Source organism: Alligator sinensis, unplaced genomic scaffold, assembly GCF_000455745.1.
Source record: "Alligator sinensis unplaced genomic scaffold, ASM45574v1 scaffold628_2, whole genome shotgun sequence".
NCBI classification, from domain to species: domain Eukaryota; kingdom Metazoa; phylum Chordata; order Crocodylia; family Alligatoridae; genus Alligator; species Alligator sinensis.
Window position 1 is genome coordinate 4,955,969 of NW_005841833.1, and position 11,773 is coordinate 4,967,741.

Genomic DNA, 11,773 nt, shown 5'->3' on the forward strand with positions numbered 1-11,773 from the left:
GGAGTTCAGTAATTTGCATCAGGTAGGCCCAGCCCCATCATGGACCAATTCTTTGACCATACCTCCACACAGGGTATTTGGGGAGATTTCACTCTTGCCTGTGTAATGGTATACATTGAAGGAGAGAGGCATAATGTACTGTTTAGGAAATTCTCCTCTTATTATCATTCATCATTTCTGGTCCATGTATCCAGTAGCATGCTGCATCTTCCACGTGTATTCTGAGTATTGACCTCCACCGATATCTATGGAAGCTCTGTGACTGGACAGGGGACACAACATTTTGAGGAGTAAAAGCCCGTTGCCTGGATAATGAGAATCAGATGCCATTTCAGGTCAAAAACTACCCTCCAGTTAGAAACCTGATCTAAGAACTCCTGCCCCCAGCTGCCCATGGGGGTTTTATCTCAGAGAGCCGAGTCACTCCGCTACAGCTACTTGCATTTACAGCTCCTCAGCCACAGCTGCTTCCTTGCAATATGCAGTAGAGAGGTGAAGGATGGGTGCAAGACCTGCAGCAAAGACAAGAGTGGAGAGTTTACATGAACGACTCGCACCGTATTCAACAGTTCCCAGTAACCTTTGTGAATTGCCCGCCGCTCTCTGGGGTTTATCTAGTGAAGTGATTCTCAACCAGGGTGCCATGGCATCCTGAGGTGCCTTGAGGTCTTTTCAAGGGTGTTGTGGGATGCCATGCAATGTTGGTACTGTTAGGTGCACAAATGAGATTCACAAGATAAACCCAGAGATTGCAGATAGGAAGCCACAGCATCAAAACAATTCCAACCTGTCGTGTGCTTTCTGAGTTCTTTGCAGCAGAAGAATTGCTCTGTTGTTTTTCTGTAGTCAAATAACAAGTGAAAACTAAAAGCGTTGTCTGAGGGGTGCCCTCCAGTCTCGTGAGCGGCACCTTGAGTTTAAGGAGAGGTGCCTCTAGTCAAAAAAAGGTTGAGAGCCACTGATCTAGTGCTCAAAGCACTGGAGTGGAAGTGGGGGGATTTTGTAAGTTATTTTCCTTGCAGTGCCACAGGTTCCTCCCCTGTATATAATGGAAATAATAATACTCATATGGAAAAGTAGCATTGTGAGTTTTATCCTGTTAAAGTATGTGCAGTGCCTAGCATATTTTAGAGCTACCCATGTGTTTTCTTGCCTCTCCACAACACGGCTTATGCCAACATGATGTGGGCAGAGCATCCTGTTTAGCTTTTCCACGAGTCTAAATGTCGCTCTCAAGAAGCTCCTTGTGCCTCTCTTGCTCTCGTGTCTCTCTCTGCAGCTAACCCGCTCTTCTCTTTTGCTTTCTTCTGTTCCCGTTGCTAGGGGGTAGTGAAGAGCTTGTTTCTCAGTTACTCTCTTCCTGCTCCTCAGGGGACTCTCTTGTGCTCCATGAATAGGCAGCATCACAGGAGGAAGAAAGCAGTTTCTTCTCTAGGCAGTAAAATGCCTTTCGCTGCAGCCTCAGCAGAACTGAAGCTTTTTTGCCTCTGAACAAACGCCAAACCTCCTTCAGGAAAAAAAGGACTCTTCCCTTTACCCAGCACCATCCAGACTTTGCCCAGCTGAAGTTTAGATGGGCAACTTTCCAGGAGGCCAAGGGCTATACAGTATGCAGTAAATTGCAGCTTCCCTAGTCAGCAATAAGATGTGTATTTTTTGCAGACTACAAATCCCAGCATGCAGTGCTCAGTGGCAGGTGGTGCTCTGGAAAAGCAGTGCACATGGGACTTGTAGTCTGTCTCGCGGTATTAACAGTGAGGGGTGGCTGAGGTTCCGTTAGTCAAATTCTTTGGACTGCATTTGTACTGCGGGTCCATCAGCGTTAACCTAGCTAGATCACAGCTGGGAACTGGCTGGTTTCGTCGTCGTTGGTGGGCTGTGAGGGGGAAAAGGAGATCCAGCCGTTTCGTCTTACCGCTACTTTCAGGTGCCTTTCCCAGGGGTAGGTCCTATCAGTGGGGAACCAGGTTTTTCTCGGAAAGAATGGGAAGGAATTGATGTGAAGCCCAAACGAAGTGGAGGGTGGACAGGGAGCCTGAGTGGAGGATAGTGAAGAGGCTACAGGACCTGTCATGCCTCTGTCATAATAGCCTGATGGGCATCTAGGCTCAGGTGGATTTTTGACTTGTAACATAGTAGATGCAAGTCTCAAAAGTCTTCTGCTGCATTTGAGTGCTCGGCAGTCTTGTTGGTAATCTCTGCTTTAACTACTAGACCGTGCTCCCTTCCCAGCACCAGGGTTGGAACCCACAAATCTTGATACCCAGCCTTGTACTAAACCAATGCCTTCCGCCTTACTACAGCTACATGTAACATTTTGGAAAAAAATAAGGTTGTCTTACATGCAAATTATTTAAAGTATGCATACGTATCGCTTAAAATGCATGCTTTATTACAGAGTTGTGGTTACATGTCCCTAATGCCCTTTTGCCCCCAAAGGTGGCAATGCTAGATGGATTCCTGAGACCAGATTGCAGAACTGCACAGTGGTCACTCCCTTGCTAGTGGAGAATACCAACTGCAGGGCCACAGAGACTGGCCCAGATTTACATGCTATAAATTTGTCTGTTTGATTATGAAGTTTTATGGTCTTGAGTTCCTTTCCAGAATCATTATCACGTCTGTCACTGTCACTGGTATCAGTGGCAAAGGATGGTTTTAATAGAGTCATGCAACCCAAGTGATCATTCTTGCTGAAATACTGCTCCCAAGCACACAATGGACCAGGTGCTATAATTATTAATGAGTCCCTGCGATAGCATACGCAGATCTTCCATTTCATTTTAATGCAGTTTATTTAGAATAACTTCAGATACGGAAATTGTATTGGAGGGATTTTTTGGAAGGGGGTGAGTTTGATTGTTGGAATCCTTCTATCCTGGAAATGAGGCATGCCTCTCATGGGTTCTTTTTCACTCGTACACAAATGAACTGCTAATTAGAGTGATGAAATTGCTGAGAGAGGTGAAACCTTCCAGTTGGCCAAAGAGAAGACTGTAGATTAATCTGTATAAAATTGAAAGCTTGGCTGAAACCGCTGTTCAACATTCTGGTGCTAATGAGAGTTGTGTGCACGCCATGTGAGGAGCTGAAATATGTCCCTCAGTTTGTGTTCAGAGATCCAAATACTGGGCTCAATCCTCCGAGGCGCATAGTGCCTTCAAATCTGCCAGAGGGCAGTAGGATTTAAAAGCACTCAGCGCCCCCCAAAAAGGGGTGCTCAGCACCTGACAGCATCAGCCCATGCAGACAATCTTTATGCAGGAGCATCTTGAGAGGCATATGGATGGTTGGGAAATTGCAGAGTGTAGCTTGGAGAACTGCCAGTATGTCTTACATGGCCTGCACTGTAATATGGCATTTAAGCCTCATGACCTTTAATGTGTTTCTCCTTACAATCCCCCTGTGTAGTAGAGAAGTGCTGTTGTCCCCATTTTGCAGATGGAGACCTGAAGGACAGAGAGGCTGAGTGAGTTGTCCAATATCATACTGTAAGTCAGTGTCAGAGTCAGGACTAGAACCAGATTGCAATCCAGTCCCCTAATCACTGAGAAACCTTTCCTCTTCTCTGTTTCACCTTGTGCCCTACAGCGTTCAAGAGCTGGGCTTGGGGTGGAATTGAATTCCTCTCCTCCAGGGCCAGGTTTACTGTGGTTTCCCAGAAGCTGCAAACTGTGGCTACCCAGGAATTAATGAATGAATACAACAAAACTCAAGAGAATGTTTTAAGAGTGTCGTGTGTGTTTGCAGGAAGCCGTCGGATTGTGGATGTAATGGATGTGAACACACAGAGAGGGGTTGAGATGAGCATGTCCCAGTTCGTGAGGTATTATGAAACACCAGAGGCCCAGCGTGAGAAGCTTTACAACGTCATCAGTCTGGAGTTCAGTCACACCAAGTTGGAGAACATTGTCAAGCGCCCCAATGTGGTAAGGGATCTCTTTGTGGTGGGGTTAAAATAGCGTCTAGTGATTTGGAATTTTCTCTTAACTATTAATGTGAAAATATAACCTGATGGCAAATAATAATGGACCCCTTGCATGACGCTCAGCAGAAAAGGAGCCATGGACTCATCCTTTCTCTGACTGCCACGGAATGGGATTTCATACTGAAATCTTCAAGACAAGAGCTGCACTAGTAGGGTGCTGAGCCATCACCAGTTTCCCTCTTTTCTCACTTATGTGGGATCTCTCTCCCTTTTGTAATCACTCTGCTCCCACTCTTTGCACCTGCCCACACTTTGGCTTTAAGACAGGAACTCTGAAGAATTCTGTGTCCAAGTGAAACTGGAGGAAATATTAGCTAGGCAGTGATGTAATTACTCAGATTGGCATTTGGCCAGAATACCAGGGTTAATGTTCCTCGAAAATATACAGTATCTTTCTAAATTGGGTTTTTGAATGCGCATGAACATAGTTTGTAGGGTACAGTCTCCATGTATACAGTTAAATGCAGATGTTATTGAGATCCCACAGCACAAGTGGCCCAGTCTTGCAAGGCACTTAGTGCCCACGACTACTCTAGGGTCAGAATTGGTGCCCAGTGGACTCAGTGTCATATCCCTCCTATGTTTGAAGGGCTAAGGGTTGGAGTGCTCAGTACAGATTTCACAGTGTTTCGTGTTCAAACAGCCAGAACGGAGACAGTAATATGAAGGGAATCACTACCATCTCTGAGCATGTGCAAGCTGCCAGGCTGCCATTGATTTGCCAACCACTGTTCCAGCTCTGACTGTTGGGATTATCTCTCATCACTTGTTTATTGACTAACAGTTGGTTCTGGTGGGGATTTTAGGTGGATTTAGTCGACTGGGTGGATAACATGTGGCCGCAACATTTGAAGGAGAGACAGACAGATGCTACTAATGCCATTTCGGAGATGAAATACCCTAAAGTGAAAAAGTAAGTTTGTTTAAGGTTTTGATAAAGCTCTTCTCTTGCCCTCCCCATTTAATTCCTGTTTGAGCCTCAGATGTTGATAGCAGAAGCAGTATTGATTTTTTTTCTCAGCGAGCAGGGATGGGGGCTGGCTTGGTTGACCTGCTTGAGCTGTGTAATACCAGTGGACTTCTCCAGCTTTTAAGAAGATCGATTTGGCATCTGAGAACTTTATAATGGATCTTTCATGTTCTTAAGGCTTGTCATTGGGCTCTTTTCAACCGGGGTCACGTTCTGTCTTTCATTCTAAAATGCTAGAACAAATACTCCGTGTAAAGTTTGGGATTCACTAAATGCAGACACTTAATCTTTAAAAACAACCCCCCCCTTGAAGATTTGCTAAGATTTTAGATTTGAGTGGCCACGTCTGCTGTCCTGGAAAAGGCTGCCCCAGTTAATAGTTTCTTAGGACAGCAAATATGTCAAGGGGAAGAGTTAAAATTTCCACGTACTGGCTGATGGGGCAAAGCCATCCCAGGTTGTTAATGACCAAACTTGATACTAACAGAGGGCTATTTGATAAAATGGGCTTGAGCATCTCAGTCCAATTTAGTTCTCTTTGACAACTCTACTACTACAGTTAATGCTAGTTGGCTTCCTTACTGCTGTTCTGAAATGGGGGACCAAGGACTGAATAGGCTGCAGAGACTGAACTTTAGAAGACCTAGTTGAGGCACATTTGAGAGGTAGTATAGTCAGTCAGCACTTGCATTGCCTCTGTGTCATGTGTCTGTTTCTGCATAAATGTATGGCTTTGCTTCCTGGCATCCTGGCAGACAGTACAACTTCACTGGATTAGAAAGGAGGAGGGGTGAGGAGTTCTATAAGTAGCAAGGTGGTAAGAAATTAAGGAAATCCTTGATGAGTAACTGAAATGAAGACTTCATTCAGAGATATTTGATAGCTTTCACCAGTTTAGATGTCTTGCTTTAGGGTGTTTTTATGTAATGGGAGAAAACAAGAAAGGTTTGAGATCTGAAAGTGTAAATAGCAAATTTCATAGAAATTTTTAGCACAGCTGAAAAATTGGGGTGGTGTTAGTAGTTGAAACAGCTGCAGTGAGGGAGAGCTATAAATACTGGAAGTGGGCTTTGTATTATTGACAGTGTCTGTTTCACAGACATGCTCTCGTGGTTAAACATGGCACCCTTTTGCAGATTTCAGAGTCAGATTCCCAAGCTGGAGTGCCTGAAGTCAGGTGCCTAAAAGTTCATTTAGGCATCTAAGCAGTCCAGTCCCAAATTCCACAGGTGTTAAGCACAGGTAGCTCACACTTGCTATATTATGATCCTTGACCTTAGGCATTCATCTTTTAAAGCCTTTGGTTCAGATTTTTGGGAAATGTGTAGGTTATGGCTGTGAGCTGGATTGACCCAGTTTGGGTCAGAGGTGCATAGGCAGGGGCTTGGGCTTTGGGACCCAGCCACTGCCACCCCTTGTGGCATGTGCCCACACTTAGTGCTTGTCCCCATGGCCACTCAGGAAAGCAACTGCTGCTGAGCCCTATGTCCATGGGTCTCTGTAGGCCATAGTTGGCTGTAGGTTGCCAATCCCTGGTATAGAGGATTTAAGGTGCCTGTCTTTCATTAAACCATATTGAGTAGGTTTCTGAATCCCATAGTTTGCTTTGAAAATCTCTTTGCCTTTACTCTCTGTATCCCCATCTATATAATGAGGAAAGTAGCATTCACCTATATTAAAAGGGATGAGGAATATGGGGAATGGTTTGAGGAATAAATAATATTTGTCAAGGATTTGGGAGATAGGAGGTATTCTGTAAATGCCCTTTATTGTAGTAACACATGGTAACACAAATATGTACTTACTATTTACACAGATATTCATATCTTGCATACATTCATTTGTTGATATCCTGAAAAACGTCAGGCAGCTTAGGGTTACTAAACTTCATTTAATATTGCTCAGATATAATTGGCGTTTGGTGGTAAATTGATTTTGTCTTACCATTGTTCAATTTTCACTGACATTTTCCTCTTGGCTGGGGAGCTATAAATTTCCATCCAGAGGAGGGTAATGAAACCTCTCCATCCAAACTCTTGTGGTTATGTCTGATGGCAGAAATAGCCGGAGAGACTCTCATCAGTAAATACCTATGAACTTGGAGTCTTATCTTCAGGAGCTATTTGGTTTTGCAATTATTTGATTGATTTACCATTTAAATTCTGTTAAGAGTTATTTTATTTTTGTTGTTGTGCTGACGACAAAGTAATAGCTTATGTTATGAGTGCTTTCTGCTGCCAGAAATATAAGAACGTTACATATGGGTTCTGTATCAAGTCAGGGAGATTGTTTGCTTTGGGAAAATGCTTAATATTTTTTTTGCCATAAATTACATTCAGAATAAAAAGTCATCAGAAAAGTTGCATAGCAGGATTTTCATTGGGAGGTAGGCATTCTCATGGGGGATCAGGACACTGACCAGTCCAGTCCAGTCAACCCTGTTTCAGTCACTGGTCCCATATCATATCCTTCATTGCTAGAATTCAGTTGGATCTGATCCAAAGCTCTTTGACGATAGCAGGAGTCTTCTTGTTGATTTCAAAAGGCTTTGCATCAGGTCCTGTTGAAGTAAACTGCTTATAAAGGAAGTTCCCAACTGATCAGGATTGGAAAGAGGTTGGTCTAACCCTGAAACCCGAGTGTTTAGATCCCTTGTATTTTTATCCTACATAATATCCTTGTGAAGAACTGCGTGAGACATATATAAATTTCAGATGTGGTTTTGGATCATGCTGATCTCGACAGCTAACACTCTTGACTTCAATGATACCTAGTGGTAATGAGTTCTGCTGGTTAGCAATGATATATTTTGGTAAGAAAAGTATTACCTTGCTCTGGTATTATCAGATATGGTAAACATGAGCACCTTATCATCCTGCCTTCCTTAAACTAGTCATCAGTGTTGTGCATATCTTTCATATGCCCGCTTATCTCTTTTCTAAATAGTCTCAGCTTTTTCTTTTTGCTCTTAACATGTTTAGAAGTACAAAATACTTTGCTAATCGCCTGTTCCTATACCTCAGCTGTTCTTACCATCACTGACTTTTGCTTTTCTTCACCACCAGTGGAGTTTCGCTGCATTGTGTTCTCACGCACTGGCCTCTACCAGAATATGTTCAGTTTCTCACAATAACTACTATGGTTTCAGAGTGAAGGCCGGTTTGTTCTGAGGTACCAGATGGTAACGAATGTACAATAGGAGTGTACAGTCAAAAAGTGACATGCAATATTTAATGTTGCTGCTTTTCTAACCAAGTACTTGAAAAAGTGAAAGCTGGAGGGATGGAAGAGATTCTTTCTCCTGCCTTGTCTCCCAACCCAATCCAGTGATGTGGTCAGGACCCTCATCAACCAATGATGAGGCGCTTCTGAAAAATGAAGCTTCTTGGTAAGGTGTCTAGAGATGGATCGAATTGTCTAGGTTTGAAGTGCTGATCTGAGTGAGTTGCCGGAGGTCAGACAGTCACTGACTGCCTGACTTAAGCAGCCTACTCCCCCATTTCCTACTTTAACCATTGCCTGACATGCCCTTTCCTTTATTTAGAACATGGGAATCACAATATGGTTCATGGTCCTTTTACCTCGTTTGGGGGGGTGTAAATGAGAATGAAAGAAGATAGTTCCTAGCAGATGAAGCCTGCAGTCTGTGTGCTGGACGGGACGCAGCGAGCGGACAAACACGGGAGGGGCTAGAAGGACGAGGTGGCAGAACAACGGGCAGAACTTCATACAAGAACAGACATCTTAGCTCACCAACGCCAGATGGTTGATCTCTTGGTGGGGTTGAAAAGAGGTTAAGGTAGCAGTTTTACAGTACGGATTTTGACAGGGAGCTCGTCCCATACATTGGGATATAAGGGAGTTGCCAGAGGAGCAGCAGGCAAGCAGGTAGCTAAGGTTGCTCTCTTTGGTGGAATTAACATGGAGATTGATGGCTTAATATGTTAATGTAGGGGCAGAGCTGTCCCTAGGATACGGCGAATCGGGGCGACCGCCCTGGGCCCCGCGCCTTGGGGGTGCCCTGTGGAGCCGGGCAGAGCGGCTGTGGCCCCTCCCCCGGGGCCCACCTGGAGCTGGCGGCTCAGCCCGAAGCTGCAGTACAAGCATGGAGACCCTCCCCTTTGCGGGGGGGCCACAGCCCTGCACAGGTTAAGGGGGCCCCACACAGGCTGATTTTCCCTGGGCCCCGCACCCCGCTAGAGTCGGCATGGGGTGGGGGTGGGGTGGGGGGCAACCTGTGTGACAGGTACCACAAGTGGCACAGGCCTCTGTGTGTGTTACTTGGCAGATCAAGGATTAGACAGGCAGCACAGGGACAGATAGGCCAGGAAGCAGAAAGTAGAGCAGCAGATCAGGCAGGGAGCGCAGGGCAGGAAGCAGAAAGCAAAGTAACAGATTGGGCAGGAGAAGGAGATCAGAGTGGTACTCAGAAGGGGTGTGGAGCTACTTTGTGGTGCTCCTGCCAAAAAGGTTGCCTCCCTCCTTGTGCTAACAGATGTGGGGAACAGAGAGGAGCTAAATGGTAGAGACTTCAAAGGCAAGGACAAAGAGTTTGGCTTTAATACGGCTCAGGAGGAGCAGCCACTGGAGGGTCAGGAAGCCTAAGCTGATGTGGTCAGCGTGAAGAATTAACGAATTGATCCTAGCAACAGCTTTTTGAATTAGCTTAATGTGGGAGGGTGTCTGGCATACAGGCCAGAGAGGAGTGGACTGTAGTACCCAAGGAGCAAGATGAGGAGGGCCTGAACAGGAACCTTGGTAGTTTGGACAGACCGAACGGTCCAACGAACTAACACTAAACACGTGTAGCCCACTTTCTAAACATAAGTTGCTAGCTACCCTTTCCCATCTTTGGGAAATTCAGTCCTAGCCCCTGCTGTGAGTGCTCCTGTAGAAGCTTGAGGACGTTGTGTGTGACGCTTGGGCTCAGCGTCATTGTTATTACCCATGTAATGCTGCATATTAATTTCAGCAAGAACGCTGGTGATTGTGTCCCCTGACTTGTAGCCCAGAAAGGGGACTTGTCACTGTTCCTCTTGCCTTGAATGCGCAGTGTGCACGTCATGCCAGGAGCTTGAGGCATGCTGTACTCAGCGTTAGTCTGTTCCCAGCACCCAGAAAACACTCTAGTGAAAGCAATTGTGATTTTGCAGACACAGATGGTATTACTAGACACAAATGTCTGTCTTGGCCACTACACACAAAGCTCTGTGCTGGGAATGGAGTTAGAGAACGCTCCATCTGCCGTGCTGGTTCAGTTACTGGAGACTGCCCTGGCTCCACTTGGATTTGCACCGTTAAGTTGTTTTTTTTAAATTCTGTGCAGTGAGGCTGCATCTCGTCCAGAAGTAAATGACTAATGTCTGAGAGAGAGACGAGCAAACAGCGTTAACTGGGCAGTCCGGGTAGAGCCGGATTGCAGTGAAATAGAAAAGGGCTTGTGAGCAACATCCCTAATTTCAGACAAAGAAGACACAAGTAATTGGGGGATGGGGGGAACTTTTTATTCATTGGTTTATTGGTTGAGATCCAGGCTTTGTTAATAGGCTGAAAGGTGTTACCACCTGTGGTCTGCTCAGTGTCTCCGTGGAAGTGAGTTCATACCAACTTGACATATCTCATGTCATGGAAGTGCATGTCATGGAAGGGCATGTCTCCATGGAAGTGAGTTCATACCAGCTTCTGGTAGCCAGGTGTCCACATCCCATAAACCATGACCAAAGATTGGCTTTAACTGTCTGGGTTATTTCGAGTGTCAGCAGAGAGGCCAAGGCTACATGGATGTGGAAACGGACCTACTGCCTGACTGTAGAAGTGCCTCCCGTGGGTTCTGGTAGAGGCACGTTAGGAGGTTGGTACAGGAAGCTTGTGCTGCCTCAGCCTCCTCTGTGGTTACCCAGGGGAATTCAGGGTTGCATTTGTTTCCTTTCTCCACCACTGCATACATACATGGCTAAAAGACAAATGATCATGCTTAGAAGACCACCTTGCAAATAAGAAACCCAAGTTATTAACCCAGGAGGACTCTCCCATGTAGTTAGTGTGATGAAAAAGGTTGAGCCCCCAGAATACACAGTTCAAGATGTGAATCTGTCTCAAAAAAAAAAAAGCAGGTGCTCAGAGCTTCTGTGAGCATAAAGTAAAAAAGTATAAAAGCATTATGGCCAAGATACTGGACCCTGCTCTTTTCTGTTGTTCAGATGATGCACTGAAAAAAGCAGGTGCCGGCAGCGCTCTATTTGGGGTCCACATGGCATGGAGGAGTCCTCAGTGGCAGTCAGCTGCCATAGTCGGTTCTTGTGCAAGCTGCCTCTTGCTGTTCAGCTTAAAGGATGGGAAAAGAGCATGGTTAGAGTGAACTGAGGTGGAGCTGAATCCCAACTCTCATGGTGAGCCACAGCCCTGCAGCTGCCCTGACACACTCTGTGCTCATCTGGCAATGGGGGAGACCATGGTACATCATGGGGAAAAGCTGCCTGACTTGCGAACCCAGCCTAGAGACACGAATGGGAGCAGCCGCTCCCACAAGGCATCATGGTAGGCATCGCAGAATCAAAATGTTTTGGTTTCAGTTTTTCACCAAAAGCTAAATGAGTTCCGTTAGGGGAAAACCTTTTCTGATCGGCTCTGATGTTGTGCCGCTGTTGAATCTCCCCTGAAAGATGGAAATAAATAACTTCCATTACCAGCACTTGGAAATTCCCCTGTTTCTTATTTGTTTTCATACCCTGAGCTGCATCTCTTGCGTCACAAATCTTGTGTCCAGACTTGCAAATCCTTATTCATATGAGTAGTTCTTAATCAATCGGGGAGTC

The 11,773-nt window shown here is 45.4% G+C and overlaps 1 protein-coding gene across 1 annotated transcript in view; it reads left to right on the forward strand.

Moving 5' to 3' along the window:
• KDM2B (lysine demethylase 2B) overlaps positions 1 to 11,773 on the forward strand; it is a 136,574-nt gene that overhangs the window by 25,665 nt on the left and 99,136 nt on the right. Inside the window, exons 5-6 of the mRNA XM_006015198.3 lie at positions 3,751 to 3,929; positions 4,795 to 4,901. Of these exons, the coding sequence (XP_006015260.1) occupies positions 3,751 to 3,929; positions 4,795 to 4,901 (286 nt within the window). The remainder of the gene's footprint in view (positions 1 to 3,750; positions 3,930 to 4,794; positions 4,902 to 11,773) is intronic.